The 27,443-nt window shown below is 41.7% G+C and overlaps 1 protein-coding gene across 2 annotated transcripts in view; it reads right to left on the reverse strand.

Annotated features, from left to right (window-relative positions):
• Positions 1–9,655: 9,655 nt before the first annotated feature.
• Anapc4 (anaphase promoting complex subunit 4) overlaps positions 9,656–27,443 on the reverse strand; it is a 31,252-nt gene continuing 13,464 nt past the window's right edge. Inside the window, exons 12-28 of one of the 2 annotated variants that reach the window (XM_048414830.3) lie at positions 27,246–27,288; positions 27,057–27,133; positions 25,361–25,461; positions 25,230–25,281; positions 20,554–20,609; positions 20,306–20,352; positions 19,707–19,763; positions 19,371–19,427; positions 17,046–17,139; positions 15,175–15,272; positions 14,491–14,552; positions 14,372–14,410; positions 14,177–14,278; positions 12,835–12,909; positions 11,824–11,997; positions 10,383–10,506; positions 9,656–9,993 (exon numbers count right to left, since the gene is read on the reverse strand). In XM_048414830.3, coding sequence (XP_048270787.2) covers positions 9,763–9,993; positions 10,383–10,506; positions 11,824–11,997; positions 12,835–12,909; positions 14,177–14,278; positions 14,372–14,410; positions 14,491–14,552; positions 15,175–15,272; positions 17,046–17,139; positions 19,371–19,427; positions 19,707–19,763; positions 20,306–20,352; positions 20,554–20,609; positions 25,230–25,281; positions 25,361–25,461; positions 27,057–27,133; positions 27,246–27,288 — 1,489 coding nt within the window. In that variant the 3' untranslated portion in view covers positions 9,656–9,762. Of the gene's footprint in view, positions 9,994–10,382; positions 10,507–11,823; positions 12,013–12,834; positions 12,910–14,176; positions 14,279–14,371; positions 14,411–14,490; positions 14,553–15,174; positions 15,273–17,045; positions 17,140–19,370; positions 19,428–19,706; positions 19,764–20,305; positions 20,353–20,553; positions 20,610–25,229; positions 25,282–25,360; positions 25,462–27,056; positions 27,134–27,245; positions 27,289–27,443 lie in introns of both variants that reach the window. The other variant, XM_048414829.3, reaches the window with a different exon arrangement.

Genomic DNA, 27,443 nt, shown 5'->3' on the forward strand with positions numbered 1-27,443 from the left:
GCTGGTTGCCTGTCTAAGGACGGAGCCTGTCTCTGTAAGACCTGACAGAACAGGAGAGATCTCCATGGGGAACAAAAATGACCCAGGGTCTATGCACAGTGCTGTCATGGAAGGAACTTACGTTCAACTGAGGTCAGAAGAGGACTTCTGTTCCAAGCTCTGCAAATTCCATTTCCAGTCTGCAGGGAACCAAAGCAAAAGTCCTTCGTGGGCTGCTTAACCCCAACCCTAAAGCTAACCCTAACCCTAACCCTAACAGAAGCACTGCGCATTGCAGACGATCAAGATCCGCCTCAGCTGCTACTGGTCCCATCACAGCTGTGGTCAGGGAGGATGGTGGCCAGGGTCCTGCGGTTAGCATGGGCTGTAGAGCACAGTGAAGGGAGGAACCCTGAGCCCGGGGACAACTGGTGCCTGCTGAAGCCACCTGGATCAGCAGACTCTACAGCTGGACTGCCTGGCTGAGCATCCTGCCCCGGGGCCACAGAGTGCCCAAGGGCAAGTTACTCAGTGTCCCTGTGTCTCCGGTTCTTCATCTGTGAAATGAGACTCACAATAGCACTCATCTTGTGAGATGCAGGCGGTGAGGACTGAATGAGTTATCACCTTATCACCGCTGTGCTTGAAAGGCTCTTACTGAAGGTTCGGTGGAGACAGCAATACTTGTCAGCTGAGGCCAGGACTATCATCTTGGTTTATGCTCTGTCCCTACTAGCTGTGCAAACCTCTCTGAACTCCACCGCGTTGTTTCTGGACTGTAAACAGCATCCCTTTGCTGTGGAGTAGACCTGAGAACATGAGCTAGCGCTCTGTAAGACACCTGGAAGGCTTTCCCATGCTCCTCCTCTTCTATAACAGACTCCTACAGAGAACCTTAGTAAACCAGCTCAACACAAGGAGCAGGAAGGCGACAGGTGCAGGTGGGGATCCTTAGCAGTACCTTGTGCCTGAGGCTGGATTGGCCCCAAGAGCCCAGAACTTTTGGTGCAGTTTGGTAGGTGCAGCGGTTCCCAGGTTTGGCAGGACTGGGGCGCTTTCTGAGTCTTCTAAGCAGTCAGTTGAAGCCTTCATGATCTCCTAGGGCTCAGAAACCAGAACTGAACAGAAAAGCCAGTGCTGCCTGTACTGGGCACTTTCTCTGGAGATGGCCATCTGGTCCACAGTGATAGAGCTGGGGCAGTCCTGACCTGTGCCCACATGCAGCGGAGGGTCTCTCATTCTGCTTGCATCTTGTTTGCCCAGCATCTTGACCCACAACCTCTAAGCAAAACGGGCTTGCTTGGGTCCAGTCTCCTGGCACTTGACTTAAGACAGTCTCTTCCTCACTGGGCCCTGTGTGTGATCAGCAGTGCATTAAGGTAATGAGGCAAGAGGATAACTATCAACACTTGTTTCCCAGAGTCCTCAGTGACAGCTGCTACTTCTAGGTATGGAACCAAATCAGAACTGTCCCCGTACACAGCGCAGGCTCTGACCTTACCTGACTTCCTTATAAATAACTCCTTCCAGTTTGGGTCTTAGTAAGTTGGATACATTCCATCTCAGCTTAAACCTAACTCTCATCTCAGCGACAGTTGCTGCTTCCAGGTGTGGAACCAAATCAGAATTGGTCCCGCCTGCATCACAGGCTCTGACATGCCATGACCCCCTTGCAAATACTCCCTCCAGCTTGGGTCTTAATAAATTGGATAAATCCCATCTCAGCTTAAACCGTACTCTCATCCAAGTCAACCCTATGACTGAGTAGCTTGAGAGAGTGATCTTAACTATGTTCATTCTAAATGTCTATCACCCATCTTCAGCAACCCTCAACACTATCATACGCTTGTGGAATGTATGTTACCCGTCTAAAATGACTTTCACACCTGTCCTCTCCACTGTGGTTATGAGATCTTTTGCCCTGGAGGGAGTAGACTATGGATCATCTAGCTTTCCTCCTCCCAAGGTCCCAGTGACAAACTGAAGTTTGATTGTGCCCAGGTTTCCTTTGGGGAAACTGATGAGTTTCTTCAGCTTAATTACAGAGCATGGATGAGGGGTTACTGATAAGGTGTGGGTGAGCATCAAAGCAGCCACTGGAAAATTTTGCCCAGCATTGACGACTTCCTCATAGCTGCGGAGAGGGAACCCTCCTCACCTCTTCCTAGCCTGCATTCTCTAGCCCCTCCCCCAAACCTCATGCTATTAGGGCAGAGGTCTGTACAGCTTGTCGAGAGGCGTGGCTGGAAGAAGGTCTAGTGACCCTCTCCACTGCCTCCCATGCAGGAATGTCAACAAGCTGGGATTCTTTTGCAAAGACACACAGCTCATCTTTCAGAATGTGGCAGCTGTTTGGCTCTGAGGACAGTGCTATCCAGAAGCCTCCCAATGAGATAGTTTGTATTTCATAGAGAAACTGCACTTACCATTCCAGAACCACCTGCCGGTCCATCCTGAGTCTGCCTAGAGGAAGAGACCTCATGGTTTGCCATGAGGCTGAACTCACTGTTTTTAATCTTAACCCTTCCTTCCTGGAAACAAGGATTCCCTGTTCTCAAGAATGGCCACTCTCTCCATTTGGAGAGTCTCTTCTACTGATGGACAAACATGCATTAACATCATCCATCTTTTAAGAAAAAGCTCCCTAATGCCACAGTCATGTCTGGCCACCATTGTGCTTCTCTTCCTACCCATGGTCCTACTCCCTCATCTCTCATTTAGTATAGCACAACACTCCTGCAGACGTGTATTCATGTTCCCGAGGTAAAGGTTCACTTGCTGTGGGAGCTTCTTCAGCCAATAGCCTTTAAGATACCAGCTCACTTGGGCATGGTCTCTGATGCTATTAATACAGCTGTAAAGCGCGCTCCTCTCTCACTTTCGGCTCGGCTTTCGCTTCCGGCTGCTAGATATTCGGCTCCTGTCCTCCCTGTTTGTGCAGAGGACTGTGATCTACCCCTAAATAAATAACCCTTTATTATGACAGAGAGAGGGAAAGAGGGGGGGGTTGGGTGTGGTGGCACACATTTAATCCCAGCACTTGGGAGGCAGAGGCAGGCAGATCTCCAAGTTCAAGGACAGCCTATTCTACTACAGAGTAAGTTCCAGAACAGCCAAAGATACACAGAGAAACCCTGTTCTCAAAAACCCAAAACTTAAAAATAAAGAAATTAGTTTAAAATAAAACCACATAAAGATGGAAACTACACAGAGAATTTGGATACTGTATGTTATTGTGCTGTCTTTGAATTGTTTGATGGCTGAGGAAGGAACAACAGCTGTTAAAAGACATTTGATTATAAATGCTGCTAGATTAACCCAATAGACATATTTTAAAAATGCCTTGACTTTAAAATTTAAGTCAAAAGATATGTTACTTTGGAGAAGAGGTTTTGCTTTTGTTTCCACAGGAAATGAGGGGCTGTGGATTCATTCTGGGTTAAGAAAAATCAGGTTTGATCAAGGAAGACCCCCTGAATAATCTCCAATAGCAGCATATGGTCTAGATGATCCAACATTTCAGAGGGCCTCTATTGGATTTTCCTCTGAGTTCTACATCCAGGACAGTTTCAAGTCTGCTGGCTGAGATGATCAACCCTCATAGAATTTTCCAGTTAGGACTTGATCACAATTCTAAATTTTCTTTAGGTTCCAATAAGATTACCAGCTCCCCAATCAGCAGGAAGTAGCCTAGAAAACTACACTCACATTCCCAAAATATGGATTATAAATGTTTGTCTTTGTTTAGAACGTTGGTTACAAGTTGTTACGGATAATGGTCAGGAACAAAGCTCAACAGAGGAGATCTGATTCAGAGTTCTTGTTTTAGAAAAAAAAGTGGAGGGGAGTGCTGTGGGACAATGCTCTTGTACACTGTCACTTGTATTGTTTTAATAAAATGCTGATTGGCCAGTAGCCAAGCAGGACGTATAAGCAAGGTGACCAGGCAGGAAGTAAAGGTTGAGCAACAAGAACAAAATTCTGGGAAGAGAAAAGATACAGTCTGCAGTCGTCACCCAGACACAGAGGATGCAGATGAGAATGCCTCGCTGATAAAAGGTACCAAGTCACATGGCTAATACAGACAAGAATTATGGGTTAATGTAGGATGTAAGAGTTAATAAGAAGCCTGAGCTAATAGACCAACCAGTTTATAATTAATGTCGACCTCTGTGTATTTCTTTGGGACTGAATGGCTGCAGGACTGGGTGGGACAGAAATCTCAGGCAACAGGCACTGATGTTTCCTTTCTCCATATCCCAACAGCATTTAGCATGTCTGACTTCCCTAGACTGATGGAATCTATCAAGCAGTCACTTGGGTCCCCTCCCAGGTCTGATGGTGCCTTCAATTCTTGCAGAGGAGAAAAGGATCATGCATGGTACAGGGCCACAGAGCATCAGTTGCAGCCTTTTTCTGCGTACAGACACGTGCAGGTGCTGACCTTAACCCCATTAGAAGAGGCTGCTGTGGATACACACTTGACCCCTCACCCCCTTCCTGTCACAAGTGGGCAAAGCAAGCAGAGAAAGGGAGGAGGTACCTGAGTTGTTACAAGTTTTACAGACTCCCTGAAACGTGTGCAACGAGGACTACGGTTTATAGCCACTTCCCACTCCTCTCCTTTCACTCCCAAGTACCCAGTTTTACCATCTAAACTGTGGAAAGAAATACAACTTAATGTAACAGTAACGTTTACTCACTAGCAGGAGTCAGAAATGCAGAAATGAAGAAAAATTGTCCCTAAAGTTTTTAGTCTTGGACAATAGGTGAACCTTGTAAATTTGATGGCAAACAATAGGCCCGCTTCCTTAGTTTTAGCGTTGAAAACATAACAAGCCAGTAAACACTCGTTTCATCTCAAGTCTTGTCATGGGGCAGATTTATCATCCATACGACAGTAAGTACACATTACACTTTGCGTCTTGAGGCACCAAGTTCAGTCTGACTGCACACACCAGAGAAAAGGTGACATTTATGAGCTGTAATGGCTTATTACCAGCATGACCATACATATCCAACTCGGCATCCACTACTCAGCGGACATAATCTTGTTAGGACTGAAATGGGGCCCTAAGGGGTTCATTTCTACACGCTGCAATGCATAAAGAGAGTTGAGGTACAATTATGCCTCCATCATTTAAACAGATTTATAGATGTGTGAGCATCTTGCATGTGTAATTAACTTCCAGTTAGGATCATTTAAGAACAAAAAATAACTTCCAAAGTCTGTAAGTGAACCGTTTATGCTCCTATAACTACAAAATTTAATTTCTAAAAAAGTTTTCAAAGAAAGTAGTTCTCAACCTTAAAAGACAGACTTTATCATGGATGTAGCCCTGGGCTCTACCCTCATATGCTGGGTGCATGGGATCAGAAGAGAAAACCTGAATTTGCAGCTGTATTCATGAACTGGGGCAATTCTGATGTGAGAAATCCATGCTTGGGAAATCTTGGTCTAGAAAGACATATTAAACTGCAATCTAAACATCTATGATATCCCTACCGTATTAGCAATGCATTTCCTAGAATTAACGACTTAACAAACTTCTAGTTGGGTGTTAGAGTTTGGATGTGAAGCGTCCTTCCTGACAGCATGTCCTTAGACCTCAGCTAATGATGCTGGTGAGTGAGGTTGTGGAATCCTTATGGTAAGAAAATGTGAAGGGATGGGCCACTAGAGGTGGGTTTCTGGGGCTTTTAGTCTGGCTCACTGTCTACTCTCTGCACGCTGCTTGCCACTGCAGTGAAACCAGCCACCTCATACTTCTGTTTCCCACTGTCACCAGGAGTGGGTCCTGTTACCACACCTTCCCTACCATGACATGAACTATTTTATGAACTGTGAGTAAAAATAAATCTGTCCTCCAGCAAGGTGTTTCTTTTGGGTATGAGGTCACAAGGACCAGGAAGCAACCAATATTGGGTATAGTGGTATGTGCTGTATTGTTTTAAACAGGTATTTTATGTGTATGAGTGTTTTGCCTGTATGTATTTATGTGAACCACATGCAAGCCTAGTGCCTGCAGAGGCCAGAAGAGGGCACCAGATCTTCTGAAACTGGAGTCAGAGACAGTCATGAGCCCCAACGTGGGTGCTGGAAACTGAGCCTGGACCCTCTGCAAGAACAGCCAGTGTTCTTAACTGCCGAGCTATCTCTGGTCCTGATGATGGTGTACACATATACTGGTGAGGCTAAAGCTGGAACACAGTGAATTTTAAGGTCTGACTGGCTATATAGTGAGACCTTATCTCAAAAAAATCAAAAAGATGGTCCTGGACTACATATGTCTGTTTTTAATATTCTTTGCTATCACATTGTAAGATTTTCCTGACCTTGGAAGTATAATCATATGTATTAGATCCTGATGCTCTACAAGAAGCAAAAAAATGACAGGGCAGACAGTCAAAACAAGAGGTTGGTTGTCAAGGCTACAGCTGACTATCAGAACTTCAACATATGCCATCAACACTGACCAGCTCCTGCTGAAATCTAATTTCAGTTACAGCCACCATTTAGCAATATGTTGGTTAGCTGAATGTCCCCCAAGGTACAAAACTCACATATATTAACTTCCCTACTTACATGTTGCCATAAGCCCAAGGTGATACTGCTTGGCTTCCCTTTGTATTTAGACTCAGCTATTTTGATTTTAAAAGACTGGATGCTTTAGCATTTGATGAGTGTAAAATTCCCATTGTGGAAAAACCAAACAAACCAAGAATGGGAAGGAAACAAAAACTGCAAAGTCAGAGAATTAGGAAGGATTTACCACAGTTAATATTAAGTCTGGTATAAAGTAACCAAATGGCTAAATAAAATGGGAGGAGAGACGAAGGTATGCTATTTAAATTTCTAAAGCTTCCACGTGATTCACCCTGGAAATGGGCAGCATAGAACACCTTAAGATGAGAAATGTTAATCTAGCCAGGCATGGTGGTGCACACCTTTAATCCCAGCACTCTGGAAGCAGAAGCAAGTGGGTCTCTGCATGTGAGACCTTCCAGGACTATATAGAGACCCTGTCTCAAAAAGAAAAGAAACAAAATTTAGAGTGTTAATGTGAGCTGGGCATGGGGTACTCTCCTTATTCTCAGCACCTGGTAGGCCACCCTGTTCTACACACTGAGCTCAAGGACAGCCAGAGCCATGGAGAGTCTGTCTTACCACCGCCACCCCTAGTGTCAATTTTGTCAGATATCACACCAGCAACATCCCATGAGCCCCTAACTTCCTCCTCCGAAGCCCCTCTAACAGGGAGCTTTCCCTAATGTTCCTTCCACACAGCCAGGAGTGGCAGTATCTGGACTGTCAAACCTTTTCATTCACTAAGTGCTATATGTAAATTCAACGCTGTAGCTCTATATACTAAAGATTCCTTCTGAAATGATTAAGTTATTAAAAACATTAAAAGCCAAAATACTTGGGCTGATGATGTAGCCCAGTGGTCAAGTATTTGCCCCAGTTCTGATCTTCAGTACCAAGAAAAATTTAAAAAGCAAAGTAATGGTAAAACAATGAAAGTATATATAAAAAGTACTGTACATCTCATTAAAGTTTGGTTATCAGTTTAAAAATTTTCATTTGGATATAGTAGGAATCTAGTTCATATTTGTTACATATAGGAAAAAACATTAACCACAAACTATTTTCCCAAATTAGGAAGTCAGCTTCAAAGGGTACCTGGCATACCCATAGACATGCACTGATCCTAGCTCTAGTCCAGTCTGGGAATTTCAACTCCAACTTAATGAGATCACAGGAAGTCACTGTGCATGTCCCAAAGCCTTTATGAACCTAACAGTGAAGTCACCTGGAAAGATTCCTGGTTAATAAGGAACTGCTTATCTGAAAGAACAATTCATTCTAAAAATAATCCGGTTATCTGCTCCCTCGATCCTTCCAAGTTAGGTAAATGTATGCAATGCAGTCATTCCAAAATGCCTCGCATACCTGCTGCCTGCTGTTTCTCCATCCTGACAGGTACCTTCACTGCTAATACAATCTACTGTAAAACATCTGACACCATACTACAAACACTGGCCAACTATCAGGACATTTATGCAGAGGCCGGCCAGTTTCAAGACTACCTTGTGTGGCACAGCAGGGCATCTTCTGAAACCAGACCGCCCTGCAGCTGCGCGGGGGAGTGGCTTCCACTCAGTTCTCCTTTCAAAGCCCACAGATCAGGTGCATGAAGGCACCCAGACAAATATAACAAATAAAGATTGTAATTGTCTCACTTTGTGATTCCAGAACTGGACAAAACCTAACCCCATAAAAGAGTAAGTGTTCTGATGAACTCAGACGAGGCGGCTGATGACAACAGAAACAAACAACAAATAGTTAATCTTGTTAATAGTTAAACTTGTAAGTGGGAGACAGAACACAGGAAAACAAGGAGTTGACACCCATCCCTTCTGTGAGGGTTAAGGCAGAGGGAAGGAACGTCACTGCCATATTGACTGAGAAGGGACTGTTTGGGGAACTGCCTCTGCTCTGATTTCTCTCAAGTTTAGACTGAAGGATTTGGTTTCTTTCGGATGACACTGAATTCAGCACAGGTTAACTCCTTTGTTCAGTGGACGTCCAATACAGAAGCCTGCAAACAAAGAGCTGCTGTTTTATTTGGTACTCTACACTCAATGGTGAGCCATCTACCTATTAAACCACATAGCAACCCCACAGTTACCCACTCACTTGGTTATTAATAGGCCTTCTTGCCTACAGATATTTAAAGCTTTCAAAAGCAGCCCTTCATCTATCAGTGACCTATACACTAGCACTCACATATGCACTGAAATCTCTATTGTGGCATGAGCATTAGGAAGTTAACACCGCCCACATCTTTTCCCAAGTCAGTTGGTCTGCACAGCTCAAGTTCCCAGTGGCCAACAGTTACTTTGCTTGTGTGTCCCTAGCCAGCTCTACACAGAGAGAAGGACCCGTCTAAACACCAAAGCGTATATCAACAGGGACGGAGCCAAGAAAGGTAATCACATGGTCATGAAGCAGAGTGCTGTTATTTAAATCATAAGACAGGATATATCTTCTGGCTTAGCATTAGAGTAAATCAACATAATCTACTTTAAATTTTTCCAAGTATTCTAGAAACCTAAATAGCAAGGGAAAATTAAGATTAGGCCTGATTTTAAAATATAAAATGTAGGAGCAGAAGAGGTGACTTAGAAATTAAAAGTACCCTCTGCTCTTCCGGAGGACGTGGGTTCAGTTCTTAGCACTCATGCTGGGAGGCTCACAACTGCCCTTAACTCCAGCTCCAGGGGATCTGACACCTCTGGCTTCTGAGGGCTCACACACACACCTCTGTATAAGCACACACAGACACACACACACAAGCAAAAATAATAAAAAGAAATGTTTAAATAACATACATGAAATGCACCAAAATATAGGGATAAATGGTTATTTATATTTAGTTCAGACTCCTAAGTGCTGAGGTTACAGGAATATGTGCCCTGACCATTCGAATGTAAGGCTCCCTCACACAGGAATAATCAGGCTACCTTCTGACAGAAATGACTTGCCTTTTCTTCATATCAAATCAGTGTTTTCTTTAAACACTATTTCTGCACAGTATGAAAGAGAAATCTCAGCAAGAAAGAAATCTACCACAGTGACTCACCTCCAAAAGGATAAAACAGTATGAAAAAATAAAATTTATCATTTATTTTTGTTACACAGATAATTCAATGTGACCCACACCATCTTAGTCCACCCCCTATGTTTTTTGCCACAGTAACACATGCTGTTAAACTGGGTCATGAGTCCAGCTCAGGGTCGAGTTTCTCTACTTTGATGACTCCGTCTGGGTCGAGGGCAGCAGCATGCTGGTGCTCCTCCGTGTCCGACTCCGACAGCACTTCCTCCTTGACCTTCACGGGCCTCCCCCCGGCCTCGTCGTCCTCGGAGGAGGAGGAGTCGTCGTCGAGCTCCCACTCGTCGTCGATGTCCATCTCAAACACCCTCACGTGCCGGAGGTTTGAGCTGAGCTAACATACACAGAAGCAGACAAACACTGCTGAATGAAAGCTTAACAAATCCATTATGTGCAGGAATTAGAATCAGAAACTTAAATCAAAGGACGGCTTTATGGGAGTTTTATTCCCAATCATTTTCTATAATGTCACTCAACTCAGCTTTCACCTTATGTAAAACGACCTCTACATAAAACAATTCATAAGATTAGAAAAATTCAGAGATTTTTTACCTATTTAGTAAGCCTTCTTAGAATAAGAAATGAACAGTCAAGGCTACTACATGCGTATAGTTAATAGAAACCATGACTCATAAAATGACAGAGAAAGGGCCTTGTATACCATTCATCTACTGAAGGCTCTGCAGAGACAAGGTCAGACCCCGAGCTGCCTGCAGTACTCACCACGCAGGACACTTTCCGGAGGCCATTCCCAGCAACATACTGCGCTTTCATGCTTTCCAGCAGCCTCCAGTGCTTCTCCAAGTGCAGGGTGCGTGTGGGGATAATGCTGCCCTGCTCATCCAGTCTACAGAAAATGAGTCAAAAGGACTGTCAGGGGAAGCTCCTCCACCCCCCCACCCCCACCCCCCACCCACCCCGTCCTCAATAGAATTCTAGCAGCCACCACAAAACAGTCGTGATAAGGTAGGCTGTAAAACACTGCAATGCCAAACATACAGAATAGCACGCCAGTTAAGGTTTGATTTTCTTTCAGAGAGAAAATAAATGCATTTTAAAATTTGAGAAAATCTAGTTACTTAACCATCAGACTCAACTAAACTCACCTCTTAGAACAGGTCATATACTCTTAATTAAATAATGAAGTCCTAATTCTGGAAAACACTAAGTACAAATCTAAACTGAATTTCACTACAAACTAAGGCTAACAGTGCCCTTGGAAACGGAACAAAGCCACCCCATTCTCAGGAATTCCTCTTCATTAAGTATTAAACCAAAAGAACAGGAAAGTTAGTAAAGTTTGCATACACACACACACACACACACACACACACAAAACGTGAGCTGAACTTAGCATGCAGGTCTGTAATCCCAGCAAGTTGGAAATCACAAGTTACTGAGAAACAGAGTGAGTTCAAGACCAGCCTGGGCAATTTAGTGAGACTGCCAAAAATAAAAAGAGGGGTGTGGCACAAACCTTTAATGCCATCACACACAAGGCAGAGTCCTATGAGGTCAAGGCCAGCCTGGGCTACATAGTGAGTTCCAGGCTAGCCAAATTATCAAAAAAAATTTTTTTTAAAAAAAAGGTTGGAATATGGAATATAGTAGCGTGGTAGAGAACTTTCTTGGCACATGGAAAACTTAGGGCTCAATTTCCAGTATGACAACACAGAAAATCACAGACAAAAAATATAAAGTAGTATTTCCATTCAGCTGCCTCAATAGTTATTCCTACCAACTAAAAATCTATTATTTGGTATGCCTAAACAAGAAGAATCTTATATATAACTATATATATATATAGATATATATATAGATATATATATAGATATATAGATATAGATATATAGATATAGTTGCTAAGCATGGTAGTGCACACCTTTAAACCCCGAGTCAGGTGTGCCTTTATGAGTTCAAGACCAGCCTGGTCTACATATCAAGACTTTGTCTCAAAACAAAATGAAAAACCTAAGCAAACAAATAAAAGCACAAAATACCAGTTAATTGCTAGCTAGAATGGTGATATACACCAGCAGTTCTAGCACTGGGAGGCCAGCTAAGGTCAGGGGGTTTAGAAGAGGGCAAGGGAGGAGTGGGGCAGGATAAGAGAAAAGTTTCTTGTCCTATGAGGCTAACGCTCTCCTACAAGTCAGCTAGTTACCTTGTGGAGTAAGTCCCAGTGAACTGATACTCTTCGGAATCTTCGCTGTTATACACTAAGGACAACGGCAACTGAACCAAGATCCTGTCTCTTCCTTCGCGTCCCATGGAGTCTTTAAGGATGAGTGTTACAGTTTCATCATCATAGAACTGGGCGTCTAGACAGCTGTAAGCGCTAGGAGAGAACGCTCTGTTAAAGCAAAATGATCACAGCTGCTGAGAACACGTTGAATGGGTCACTTCTTGCTGACGCTGAGGTCAAAAACATAACTTAGGACATTGACATTCTCTATAAGACAATTAAATTATCCCATTCATTTCTATTAAAAATTTCTAAATTACCTTCTATACTATTTTTCGCAATACAACTAAGTCTTAAAAATAGGTAATCATGAGAAAAGAAAAAAAAATCTGTGAAGTTAGCTCACAGTTACACCTGACATCAATGTCCAGGCCTTATGTCTACTAAGATTTCATGAGTGGCACTCATGTTATATTCTGAATGTAAAAATAAGATTTCACACTTGAAAAACAGACCTATCTCCAAAGTATCACTAAAAATTCTGGGAAAGGAATACTGAATAAAAAGACCAGCCAGTGGTCAGAGTGGTCTTCCCCCACAAAGCATCAGGGCTGGCTTGGTTGTTACTGTGCTTCTGAACCCTAGGAAAAATCAAGAGATGAACATTCATTCTGTTGCTGCTTTAGGGCAGTAACAAGGACTTCAGTCTCACCAAACATCTGCTTCCTGAACCACATCACTTCCTGGCTTAGAAGAACTGCAGGAAAGCACAACACATAAGGGCACACAGTCCTGTGGGGTTGTAAAGTTCTCACCAGGTCTAAGTAAATTAGCCTCACATATATATTATAAGGAGCCCTACTCCTCTGCAGGAGAGAACACTTGCCCTTACCACTGCTGAGTCTGACGCCCTCCTACCCAATAACTAGAGCACACAGAACCCCCACCCCAGGACCTGCGCTTGTCATCTAGACCAGCGTCAAAACTCACCTTCTTCTGACTTTTTCAGTTGTGGAGTATGTGAAGCTCCCAAAGTTAATACCAATTAGCCCATTACTTACGGATCTTGAGGAAAGAAAGGAAATAAAGAAGAATTTATGGAACAAACTGGATAGTTAGCAACCTAAACACTTGAAAGAATGCAGTTGGCAGACGGAAAATTCTACACTTTTGCTACAGAATGCTGCCATTGAGCTAAACATCCCAGGACAAATCACCTTGGTTTAACAATCTTATAGTCACCAAAGTATTTAGATATCAGTTGGACAAGGAGGCACATACCTTTAATCCCAGCACTGGGGAAGCAGAGGCAGGTGGATCTCTTGATTTCTAGACCAATTTGGTCAACATAAGTGTGTTACAGAACAGTCAGAGCTACACAGTAAGACTCTGTCTCAAAACAAACACCACCAACAAAAAGTAGTTAGATGCTTAACTAAGGGTGCCTGGAGAGGACAAACTGTTTCTCTACGGCTATCTCAGCCTGAAAACTTCCCTTTAAAACCGAGATCTAGCACCATTTAAGGTGCTAATGGAGCTGTGAACTTGATCTCTCTTCAGAATTCAAAGAGAGTTTCTGTGGACACAGCCTCCCATTTACTGACAGACATCACTAGCCCCAGATGAAAGGCCTTTCATAATGTATACAAAATATGGCTGCAAATGTCAAAAAGTTCTTCTGATAGAACCCTGATTCTATTGTCAGATTGTTTTTCTGATCCTAAAGAAAGAGTCACCATACAATATCTATATATATCATTATAATCTAGAAGTGATCACACAACCTTAAGGATGTGAAAACCACAACTGAGAACAGTTAAGAGACAAATGGAAAGTCATAAGGTAACTTCACTAGAACATGATAGGCTGAAGAGATGGCTCGGCAGTTAGGAGTGCTTATTGCTCTTCCAGAGGAGCCAACACCTACATGGGTCAGTTTAGAACTGCCTGTAACTCCAGTTTCGGGAGATCCAAAGCCCTCTTCTGTACATAAACACACACACACAAGGGGGGGTGGGGATGCTAACAAATAAATATTTTTAGAATCAAAAACAATGGCAGAAAAGTTGTGTGTTAACTGTTAAAATATAATAAAATCTTGCCAGGCGGTGGTGACGCTTGCCTTTAATCCCAGCACTCGGGAGGCAGAGGCAGGCGGATCTCTGTGAATTTGAAGCCAGCCTGGTCTACAGAATGAGTTCCAGGACAGGCTCCAAAGCTGCACAGAGAAACTCTGTCTCAAAAAAAAAAAGCAAAACAACAACAAAAACAAATAATAATAATGATGATAAAATCTTATCTCTGTAATTTTAAACTTCAGATCCATACTTACTGGGAAATATCAGTATGTCTCCTTAAGATGCACATTTTATAAACCGAGTCTTCTAAAATAGTAAAAAGAAGATAATGTAGATTTGAAGTTTTATTATTCCACCTACGGAACAAAATTTAAAGTCAGGATATGGTATCAAGCTGCCTAAGGTTAAAACACAATTATATTTCTCAGACAGGATGGGAAGAGACTTACAGAAATGGGAATTTTAGCAATCTACGGGCAGAGTCCATACTAAAACAACAAGAAAAGAAAATGAGAAAAATGTAGAATCATTGCTAAACGTACAGCACACAATAGGTAAAGAGAATTACCTTCTAGCATCTCTATATAATGGAATGCAAATTGCTTGATTCATCGATCTTCCAATTACATCCTATATAGAGTAAGATTTAAAACCAAATTATCAAGGGTGGGGATGCAGTTATTGGTAAAAAATGTCTAGCCAGAATGCTCAAATGCTGGGTTTAACCCCCACCCCACTCCCAATACAAAGCAAAAAAGGAAAAGAAAAAAGACATAATTAGTGCAATTACATCCGGAGATACTCTACAGAAAATGTGAACATCACTATTAAAGTTGTTTTTAAAATCGCTATTGTCAAACCTTAGTGTGAGAAACCTCAGTGACAGGTGGGAAGGAAGAGAGAATTCTAAAAGGAGCTGCAATGACGCACAGGTGAATGAAAGCCCACCTCTCACTAGTTTCTCAACCTCCACCTCTCAGCAGTGAAAACAAGACATGCGAGCTCTGAAACTAAAACTTCAAAAAAAAAAAAAAACACTAAACCACTTTCTGGGAACAAATTCTTAAAGATGTCAACATTTTCACTAGTCCAATTTTAAAATTCATGTAAGGAGTTGACAAGATGGACCATAAGAAAGCGCCCATCTTAACAATGAAAAGCAGTTATATATTATGGTCATTCACACAAGCGGGCCAGACACTGCAGCTTTTCTCACTCCCACATAAAGACATGCAATTTCTTTCAGACTTACTGCTGGCTTTTGCAAACACTGATCAATAATGTTCTCCATACGCCTTTTCACAAAATGCAATGATTTTCGAGGATAATAAGGAAACAGCAAAGGACTTTCTGGTTTCAAACAAAAACAGAAACAAAACCCAAAACAAGCTATAGTAAAGTACTAATTAGGAGAAAACAGAACCAGCCCAATGTATCTCATGGTGGACTTATTATCCCTTTATACATATACCTCATTAAGAACCATCACAGCCCCTGCATCCCACCACCCCTCTCTACTAAACCAGCTACTTCTCACCCACGTCCACCCGCATTTCTGCTGGTCTAATAAGGAAGGACCACAGCTCACTCTGCTCTGTGGTGACAACAGGGCAGCTGGTGTTATCTTGGGATGATATTAAAACAGAAACATGAAATAAGAAACTACTCTACACAAATATCTTTTTTTTAACCTTTTTTAAAGACTTTATCAGTAGAAAGTGATATATGGCTCGGTGGTGCACACCTTTAATCCCAGCACTCAGGAGGCAGAGTCAGGCAGATCTCTGAGTTTGGGGTCAGCCTGATCTACAAAGAGAGCTCCAGAACAGCCAAGGCTGATACACAGAACACTGTCTCAAAACACAAAACAAAACCAAAGTGATATGCTATAGCATTTTCTCCTTCCTGTTCTGCAAAATTGTTTGGTTTTGTTATTTATTTTTAATTATACCCACATGTATGGGTCTGTACACGTGAGTGCCAGTGTCCGCATCACCAGATTCCCGCAGAGCCTGAGGTACAGGCCATTGTGAGCCCCTGGGGTGGGTGCTGGGAGCCACACTGGGGTCCTCTGCAAGAGGATAGCGGTTCTTACTGCTGAACTCAGCCCTGTGAGATCGTTTTCTGTTGTTAATGTGGCTTACAATAACCGTATGAAGTGATTTACAGATTAAACAAACAGGGTTAGCAGACTTACTAGAGCTATAAAGAGCCAGACTCTGAAGGCCCATTCTTCTGCGGCTCTGTAGGCACCTCCTATACACAGCACCTCACACTCTCACTATGCTGGTAAATGTATTTTAAACATTAGTCTGTTAAGCTCCCATGAGAAAAAGGCTGTGATCATTGTCTCCCACCCCTAGAACAATTCCACCAAAGGTTTCTGCCTTACTGAGGCCACTACGGAAGGTTCCTCAACTGCCTCAGAACAGGGCACCTTGATCAGAAGCTATACTTTCAACTCTATCTGCCAACCCCGGTGGAGGGAAATGGGGTGGAGGTCCAGATTAATCACCAGTGGCCAATGACATCATCAATCACATCTATGTAATGATATCTCTGTTAAAGAAATCCATATGCTAGGGCTTTGCAGAGACTCCGGGCTGTTGAACACCGAGTGCTGGGAGGAACACCTACTCCATACATCTCCTGCTTAGCTACTCCTGTGCTGCATTTTTTTTTAAAGTAAGCAAGCTAGGAAACCTGAGCATTTCCACACTGAAGAGAGGAAGGCATGAACACTCCCTGTAGCCTGCTAGGTAGAGACACAGGCAACCTGGGGACTGACTTTTGTGGGGCAGCCTGGTAAGAATATTAAGCTCTGAATCCTACAGACTCAAGGTTTGTAGTGTCATACTGAAGCGAGCATCAAAACTCTCAACTGGAATTGGGATTGGCTGATATCATGTAAACAGAAAACAGGTCAATTGGTGTCACAGAGTTCTCTACCCATCATGAGAGTATAACAACTTATTTGTTGTTCTGCTGTCTCTCCAAACAAACACAACTGACATAAAAAACTAGCCCTAGGAAGTCAGGAACATTCATCAGGTCTCCACTCCATTATCAACTGGTGCGCTAAGGACCTGGCCTCGGGTGACTGTCAGCAAGCTCGTGAGGTACCTTTCAGGTGGCTGCTGCCTTGGAGGAAGTCATACCACTGATTTCCCTCCGTGTTAGGGGGTGACACAAGGTCGTCGTCTTCATCCTTCAAGTACTGTAAGGAAAGTTGAGCACTGACTTTCAGTAAAGAACAAAGCCGCCCAAATGGCTGGTTTCCTATTTAGTACATTGCTGTGCTTGACTACCAAGTACTCTGAAAGTCTGTTGTTAAAAAGCAAGGGGAAGCCGGGAGGTGGTGGCACACTCCTTTAAGCCCAGCACTCAGGAGGCAAGGGCAGGTGAATCTCTGTGAGTTGGAGGGCCAGCTGAACTGGTCTACTGATGGAGTTTCAGGACAGTCAGAGCTATACAGAAAAGCCCTATCTTGGGGGGAAAAAAAAGTAAGAGGAGAAAAGTCTGCTAAATGTCAAGCAAACAAACTGCAAATGATTAGAAAGGTCAGAATGAAGACAGTGTAGAGATCATAACTGAGTCAAGCGTGAGCTTCATTTCCACAAGCCTATTTTAAGCTGTTATGAATTACGTGCCAACAATCAGTGTACTCTAGAGTGTAGCCACAGACCCCTGGGAGTTCTCAAGATACAAGCAATCCAACAGATCGACAGCAGCTTGGTAACAACCCCAAGATCACACGCCCTTTTCACTGCCCTAGCATTTGTACTTACCAGTGTGGGGAAAGTGGCCAGATCAGAAAGGCACTCACTACAGCCACCCCTCCCCACATATTCGTACTTTAAAAAGTATTGATTTTTCAATACTTTTCAACCCCCGAGTACAGATCTTTAATATTCTGTGTGACAGAACTGGAAAGAAGGCACATGACACTTCTGCTGCACATGAATGTTACCCTACGGAGAGGCACTTGTGAAACTCTTTTGGTTTTAAGTTAGACAATACACTTTTTAAGACACAGAATTGTATCTTTACTTAAGAAAGTGGCTGGAGGAAAAACTATTCATCTTGGGTATGAGGAAGATACCTTCTAGAAAATAAAGTAAGCTGATCTCTCTGAACCAAACAACCAGAAGGCATTCCATGCCAGTGAAACATTTAAACTCCCAGCTCGGTGCAATGGCACAGACATAAGCCCAGCAGGAAGACTGTAGGCTCACAGCAAGACGAGGATTCTTCATAAGTTCTTGTCTCAATAAAGAAGCAAACTTTTAAGCAAGAATTAAAAGTTAAGAACATGCACCTGCCACCGCTACGTGTGACAGTTTCACAGTACTAAAGAGTTCTGTGACAGATGAAATGCCACTTCTGGAGACTTACTAACCGTAAGGTGATCCATGACCTCACAGAATCAAGATTTGCAAAAATACTAAGACATGATTTTACAAAGCCACGCATGGATAAAAGAGTGTTCCCCGTTAAAGAAGATGAACAGATTCAGTGATCAGGCAATGGACAGTTCACTGACAGAATCTCAAATTCCACACGAAAAATAACCTCTGAGAAGCCACCATTTATTGGGTTTGGTGTTATTGTATCAAAAGACACAGACAAAGCTGTTACACTGCTGTCCCTCCCGAGAACAGGCGGGCAGGAGTCCAGAGATCCTTGAACTACATTAACCAAATCAGCACATCCAGCAGAGACTGACACAGAAGTGAACAGGGTACCTAAACTGTTTTCTACTGGCTAGGCAGAGATGAGACTTGCTAATACATAAAGTAATGTCAGGCCACTAAAAATTTCCATTGAAATATTAATGACACGTGGTTTATTTTTAATTAATAAATGAATAAATAATTTCTACACTAACAATAGCATCCACATGTGGCAGTTAACACTTGACTTAAAAGTGCTTGTGGTCCTTAATAATTGTTCAGAATATATAAGGGCTCTGAGTCAAATATTTTAGTAATATTTATCTTTGGTCATTTTACTAAAAAGGCAGACCTACGGGCAGTGGTGGTGCACGCCTTTAATCCCAGCACTTGGGAGGCAGAGGCAGGCGAATCCCTGTGAGTTCGAGGCCAGCCTGTTCTACAAGAGCGAGTTCCAGGACAGCTAGGACTGTTACACAGAGAAACCCTGTCTCGGAAAGAGAGAGAAAAAAAAGGCAGACCTGCAATATATATGTATTTATATATGTATTAAATTACCATAAACTTTGGATAATACAGAGAGTAACACTAAGTTTTTTAATTTTTATTTTAATTAAAATATAATATCATTTCACCCCTTTCCTTTTCTCCCTCCAAACCATCCTAAGTCCCCTCCCTTCAGCCCTTCCTATGCCCCCCGACTCCCTCTCAAATTAACACTATTCAGTTTAAAGTTAGTTCTTAAAATCAAACAAGTTTAAGCTAGTGTTCATACCTGACCAACTCTTTCAACATTGAAGTATTTTCCTTTCCGATTATAAAGGTCTGGAGCCTGGAGGATAAATAAATAAAAAGAAAGCAATCTTAAACTGAAGCAAAGACACGTATTTTACAAGAAAGCTATAGTTGCAGCTACTCTTTTAAAGACTGTGAGACACACACAAAAAGAAGCAGACTAAGTGTGCTAAGTACGGTCAATGATTAGTTCAATAGTTTTAAAAAAGTAATCGCTAAGGTCTTTAACTAAATTGGATTAAATGCAATTACTACTTACTATTGCTGAGGGTTAGCAAAATTATTCTCAAAAACCACAGAAATATAAACTTCTTACCTCATTGAAATGCTCAGTGAGAAATTCAGCAACAAATGTTATATCCTTCTGAGTCATCTATAACAAAATGAGACAAAGAAAGCAAATCAAGACCAAGAAAGAGTCCCAATCAAAGACTCCACAGAACATGGAGTTCTGACCAGGTGGGTGTGCAGGCCTCACACAGGCTTATCCCTACTCCACACACCCCCCACACACCGTGGGAGACCATGGCACCTGCCACAATCCTGATAACTAGAAACTACTGCATGCCAAGCGCTGACATAGGTGCTATAGTCTTTTCAAGGAAAATAAGCAAGCATTTAAGGTTTAAGGAAGATAATGTAGGGATTATAAAGATGCTTTCTCACAGGTCACAGAACTTCACGAAAACATAGATATCATAAAGGTAGGTAAGCCATAATAATGTGATGTGAGATTAAAAAAAAAAAGGCTGGGTGGTGGTGGCGTATACTTTTAATCTCACTACTCAGGGGCTCCAGGCAGGTGGATCTCTGAGTCAGAGGCCAGCCTGACAGCCAGGGCTACACAGGGACACCCTGCTGTGAAGGCTGTGTAAGCACACTTGCTGATGTGGACACGCAGCCCTCATCCACTACCTTGTTCAGCTCAGGAAGCACATGGTCTTCTGTCATTCGCAACATTGCTGGAAAGAAAAAAGTTTGAAAAGTGATTTGTGACGGTCACCAGAAACACAGCTAACTACAGGTACATTTCCAAGGCTAAATGTGCCTTACTGCACTAAACCTCTTATTTTGAAGTTTCTTTTCACTAAGGAAACATATTTCTCACAGAAAAATTAAACTATAAAAAATTTAAATCTGATTTCTATTTGTACTCAACTTACCTACATACAGCCACCGAAAAAATGCCTTGAAGTTTTTCATACTACTATCTATAACTCTAAAAGGGAAAATAAAACAGAACAAAGATTATCATGTGCAGGTCACACAGCATTGTCCAACTGTCATCAGATACAACACTGCTGTACTGTACCTTGTCTGGATGACATCTAAGCACCTGCAACAGCATTTTACACATCAAACACGTCCCTAAAAATATTGTTTAAATGGCAAAGTGGTTCTTTTAAAAAATAAAATAAGTAATTTAGATTGTAACTGGTTCTGAGTGCTGTGCTCTCATAAGTGGCATAACAGTGTCAGTATTCAGAAACAATCAGGAAGAAATAGCTTTCAACATTATTTTCAGTTAAAAACAATATTTACCGGTCAGAAAAAAGAAAAACATTAACTCCAAAAGTAAATCATCACTACAAATTTGTACAAAGTCACCACTTCTAACATCAATAGACATGCTAAGCTGATTTTAGATTCTGACAATAAATGAGATCTCTCAAAACTTGAATTACCCTGGGCATTACACACATGTATCACCAAATTTACTACTGTAAATCTTTATCTTAAAGAAAACACTTCTGAACTCCCTAAGATTACATCTATGAGGTAATTACCCTAAGCAAGTAACACTGGGACTTTTCATTCCTGTCTTTCAAATCCAGCACTGCGCTGTAGATCAGCTCTGAAAAGTGAGTGGGCATCTGTGATGGTTTGTGCTAACGATCAACAAGACATGAAGCAGAATCACGAGGAAAAGTTTCCAAGAGGGAGCATTTAGACGAGGTTAGCCTGTGAGGGACTGCCTTGACTGTGCTAACTGATAAGGGAAGACCCAGCCCACTGTAGGCAGCAGCATTTCTCGGGTTTGAGTCCTGAGTCCTTGACTGCTCTGTTACAATGAACTGTACCATAAACCCTTTCTCCCGCCAAGCTGCTCTTTTGTCAGGGGATTATCACACCAGGAATTAAACAAAGCCAGTCTCTCACTTTCCTGTATAAAGATACTTGATAGAAGACTATAACATCTTTTACAAGTTACCAAGTGATGTAACAAAAAACTTTTGCAACAAAAATGAAAACAGAAAGCTTCTTTGTGTATTTTCCAAAAGCTAAGTTCTGCCCCAGACAATCAGCCTAACAACAAAACGCTTATTGCCTCAGTTTCTCCATCTGTAATTATAATAATGCTGCAATTCACTTACTTGAAGGAAACAAGTAATTTACCTGTCTTCAACTTATATTGAAAGGTAATCACAGAAACTTTAATATTTTATATGTGCTTTCAGCTAATGTGGTAAACCACAAAATACTTTATGGGAAAAACAAGCAATGCCATTTCTCCATTTGTTTTCTGAGCATTAACATCTATACCCTCTACCTTCTCATGCCACATTAAAGAAACAGTGAGTGAGGAGGGGTATAAGGATTATAAATTCAAAAATAAAAAGAAGAAATGAAAACAAATTTAGAAACACCAAGGACTGGCGAGTACTGAGCTCAAGAGCAGATGGGGCCTAGAGCTGGAGGTCAGCAGAGACCAGGAGAAGCCATAGGAGGACGAGAACTGGCTCAGGCTTGGGAACGCAGCACTGAAGCACCTGACCCTCAACTGCACCTGATGCATAAGGCGCTCTTAGGACACTGCAAACTCGATCTGATTCTTTCTTAATAACTGCTTTATTGCACGTATTTTACTACACTAAAGTTAAAACCTTCCTTTCTGATTAAACAGAAAGGGGGAAATGCTGTAAGATAACCCTTTTGTATGCTGTGAATATATTTTATTCCCATTGGTTAATAAAATATCTGACTTGGCCTATAGTAAGGCAGGATAGAGCCAGGTGAGAAAGACAAACTGGAAATACAGGAAAAGAGCAGCCAGGAAGTGCAAATGCAGCTTCCATTTACACTGAAGTCCTGGTAAATGTACTCTAGTGTGCAGGAGGAAATATATGCAATGTTTCTAAGAAAAAGGCACAAAATATATACAATACACTCAAGTGTCTACAAAGAATAAGTACTAGGTAGGATATAAGAACTGCAGTAAAATAACTAAAGACAATAAACTAGTCAGACCAGTCAGTGTCTCCCTTGCCTAACAATACATTTTCAACACTATGTAGAAAAGGATCTTTATAAAAACCCACATATCACCCTGTGGCTCCCAAATTCCCAAAGGCCTCTCACATACCCAGAGAAAAAGTCTGCCTTCTACACTACCTGTGGGTTCTACATACACAGCCCACCCTCTCTTGCTCCTCTCAATCCATTCCACCTCTTGTTCTTTTCAATTCACTTCAGCCACACAGCCCCTTGAAGTTCCTTGACCATGCCAAAGACACTGCAAACGTCAACAAGACTCCCTTCCTACCTCCTGCTAAGTTCATTTTCTCTGAGGCCTCTCTGACTCCACAGCTGCCTTCATACTGAAGGAGACCAGTTGCTGGACTCCTTGTCCACACCAGCTGTAGGTGTTCCAATGAGAATGGCCCCCATAGACTATGTTTGAATACTTGGTCCCTGTGTGATGGAATTGTTTTGGAAGGATTAGAAAGTACGGCCTTGTTGGGGTTTGTCACTGAGGGCAGGCTTTAAGGTTTCAAAAGACTCCTGCCATTCCTAATGTGCTCTTTGCCTCCTGCTCTCAGTTGTTCCTGTCATCATGCATTTATTCTCCCATCACGGACTCTAACTATTGGAGACCTTAAGCCCAATTTAACACTTTCTTTCTTAAGTTTCTCTGGTCATGGTGTTTTATCACAGCAACAGAAAAGCAACAAAACCACCAGGATACCCACACCCAAGGATGTGCAGTGTTTGCATATAAGTCATCATCTCTAGACTAGCTACAATGTCTATTATAATGTAAACAATGCTGTGTAAATATATTCAGAGAGTAATGGCAAGGGAAAAGTCTGTATATAAAGATGCAATGTCTTTTCCTGAACATCTTTGACCTGCAGTTGGTTGGATCTGTGAATATAGAATCCATGTTTATGAGGGGCTCTATGTATAACCACACCTTACACTCTTTGCCTTATTTATGTAACTGACCTATATTTATTTCAATTATCTGTTGGTTTATTGTCTGTCTTACTACATTATAATCTAAGCCTCATTATAATCCAAAGTTTTATAATCAAAACAGGGCAGAGGTTTTTTGTTTTTTTTAATCAATTTTGTTCAAGGCTGTATACTTAGTTTCAAAAACTTCTTTAAAACTCAGATAAGAATTCAAAGTGGAGTGGAAGAACACATCTATCATCATGGTACTCAGGAGGTAGAGGCAGGAGCATCATGAGTTCAAGGCCATCCTGGGCTATATAGGTTGTTCAAACCAATCCAGGGTATATAATAAGACTCTGTCCCCCCCCCCAAAATCAAATGAATAATAAAATAAAAATATAATTAAGTGTTCAATAAATGGCATTTGAATGAGTAGCAACATTGGACAATTAAGCCAAGAAATTTTCTCAGAAAATAAACTACAAAGTTAAAAATTACGAGGAAATAATTAGAGACACGGAGAAGAGGGAAAAAAAAACAACCCATCAAATTCACTGCTTCTAGAAGACAACTTCAGTTAAGCAGAGAAAAATAAGTCACTAGAATAAGTTAGTAGGATTAAAGTTTCAACAGCTCTTTCATATCAGCACCATAAATAGAAAGACCCACATCTAGAAATGCTACTGTGAAACCTCAAGATGTCAGGGATTAAGACTTCTGTTGTAAGATGAAATAAAAAAAAAAAAATCCTTCAAAGCCATGAGAAAGCAAGAGATTGCCGCCTACCAGCAATAAAAAGCCCTAAAAGCAATGGAGCGATGCTGTGAAAATTCTAGGAGAAATTATTTTTCACCTTCAGATTCTAATTCCCACCAAAATGATCAATTTTGCGTAAGGGTAGGAAAAAGAAAGGGAAAGTGTACCTTCCATGTCTACTTTCTGAGTAAGTTACTAAATTTAGGATGTGCTTCGGTGAAGAGTAATTCAGGAAAGGATCAGATGTGATCCTGAAAGCCCTGTCTACTGAGGAAAGCGAGAGAGGCCATGTCTCTGCAAACAGTTGGGCAGGGAGCAAAGCAGCAAGCACAGAACTAACGGTGCAGGGTGAGAGGGCACCTGTAGGGCAGAGGATGCCAGAATGGGGCAGACCCCTTCAGAGACACCAGGGAGGCTGTGCTAGAGATAGAAGGTACAGAAAACAAGAAAGCTTGCAGAGGGTGGGTGAACACTGGGACTGAGGCACTTGAAAGGTTGAGGGGAGGGCTCTAAGTTTCAGGTCAGCCTGGGAACACAGGAAGACCCAGCCACAAAACAACAAAACAAGACGAGATAAGAAGGTCAGCAAGGTTCATAAAAATCAAGATAAACAAAAAGAATGAAAATTGGTAGGCACAAGAAATAAAATACAACTGTGTTTAGGAGAAAGAAGTAAAGGAAGAAGAGGCAGAAAGAAGCACAGCAGTCAGAATGTTTGTTTCCCTCTGCAAAGACAACTCGGAATGAGGGAATGGCAATACAGTTTTCCTTTAATGACCTCTGTGTTACTGGCATCATTCTCACTAAAAATCAATGTAAGAGAATCTGGTCAACTTGGTAGGTTCTTATCTAAGTAAGAAGTAAATATTCTCACACCCAGGCTCCTAGGTAACCCATTACTTACTGGAGAAGTTCGTTTGCCTTGAGGATGAAAGAGCCCACAGCAGTAATAGCATCTAAAGAAAACAAACAAATGTCACTTGCTGAATAAGTGAACTGTATCTAATGCAGACTACTGTGAAACTCCGTCAGTACCTTCAATGCATGTAGCATCCAGTCCTAGAGGTTCATATTTTTGTTTCCATGAAGCCATCCCTTTAAGTTCACTCAAATGATACAGTAGAGACTCGGACCCACTAGCAAAGAGCAGAGATGATATAAGCAACATTACTATCACCAAGGTCAGCAATCACCTGCTGAACACTATTTCATCTCAGAAATAAAACCAAACATAACAATCTCTCTACAGCAAAGGATTGTTTTCCAGAACTAGAAGAACCATTTGTCCATCATGACAACTGAAATGAAAACACAAACCCACCGGATTAGATTCTCTGATACGATCAGACTATGTCCCATGCTGGTTAAGCTCTTACCAACTCATCTGCACCTCTAGTCCTAATTCTGGCACTTTACCATATGGACATTTGTTCAACAATAGACACTTTTATTAAAGAACAGGCTCTTAATAAGTAGGCCTGACCAGCCTGGAACTACACAAACCAAGCTGGCCTCCAACTCACAGAAATCCACCTGCTTCTACCTCCTGAGTGCTGGGACTAAAGGCATATGACACCAGGCTGTCCTCACAAGTATTTTTAAGCTGACTCCATATCAGACCTTAGATGCTGGTGGCACAGTGGAAAACAATGGTAAAGTCACAACCTGTCATACAGCACATCTTCCTGAAGGCCTTAAGGGAAATGCACAGGTGAAATGAAGACCCTGATCTATTCCAGAAACCGAGGGCTTTTCTGATGCCACAAATGGAGCCAAGAGCTGAAGAACTCAAGTGACAGGAAGGTGAGAGTGCTCCAAAAAGAACAGAGATGATATAAAAGTCCTTATATGGAGCTGGAGTTGTACTTCAATAGCAGTGTTTACCAAACATGCCTAAGACCCCAGGCTCTATTCCCAGCACCATTATAAATAAGTTAACAAACAAATCAAGGAAAGGGTATTTATTTAAAAAATAGAGAGATTTAAAAAAAGAAAGAAAGAGAAAAGCCTTGGGTGGAAGACATTATCGAGTTTGGAAAACCAAGTGACTCCTAGTACGGGTAGAGCAGAAAGGCAGGCATGCTCAAGGCCCGAAAGGCCTTGCTTCTAAGAGCAAAGCAAATGTAGTGCAACATTAGACTCACTAAGGAGAGTGAAGTCAATAGGCAGTATGGTCTGGAACAGACCAATGCAGAAAGTACTCAGGGACCTCAGAGGACTGAGGCTTGTCTAGGTACCCATGATGAAAAGTGTCAAAATGCAAATCACTCAGCAGCCAGTTACAAACAGCTTCACTCAAGTTGCTATGCACAGAAACAGCAGTAGGCATGGAGGGTCCAGGAGCAAGCCTTGGCCTAATATCGAGGAACACTGGGTCAGTCACATGACTAACTCTTGAGGGAAATGAAGATGATAGAACAAATTGCCAATATATTAAATTAAAAAATATATAACATGTTAGAAGCCATGAGGCCTATTTCGTTGTTAAATGAGAAAAAAAAAAAAAAACCCAAATGGAGTTCAGCCTGGTTAAAAAATGTTGGAAAACTATTTCACAAAAAACAATTATTATTACTGACTTTAATCTTGGGTATGCTCAGTTCCCTAAAAAAGCAGTGCATAGCTAGAAACAGCTTGAAAAGAGAATGTCAGACAATGGAGAGAAGGAAGCAGAAAGATGACCAATGCATATATAAATGCAGTATCAAAAAATTCTGTATCACTTCCATACCTCTGTAAGTGACTTATAACCAATTTCTGTATACTGGAATATGATGACTCTATAGATTGGCCAAGCTTTTTTAAGCCCTAGTTAAGAGAAGAAAATACATTAGCATATAACTAGGATATTATATGTCATTCCCCAAAAGAAAAAAGCTAAGACTGCATTAACAGCCATTTAAACAAGCTTTAACAGCACCTTCACTGTTAACTGGTTCATCAGGAGAGTCTGAAGTTCAGCACTAGAACAACAACAAAAAAAAGTTAGGAAAAAGTATTCTAGTAACTTCTCCACTCAAACTCTGATGTGCCATTTAAAACCTACATTCCTAAGTACAATACGATGCTGGAACAAAATGAGCATGAAGAAAGAGCACCCATCAGACGGAGCTGACAC

The sequence above is a fragment of the Myodes glareolus genome, chromosome 8, assembly GCF_982192425.1.
Source record: "Myodes glareolus chromosome 8, mMyoGla1.1, whole genome shotgun sequence".
NCBI classification, from domain to species: domain Eukaryota; kingdom Metazoa; phylum Chordata; class Mammalia; order Rodentia; family Cricetidae; genus Myodes; species Myodes glareolus.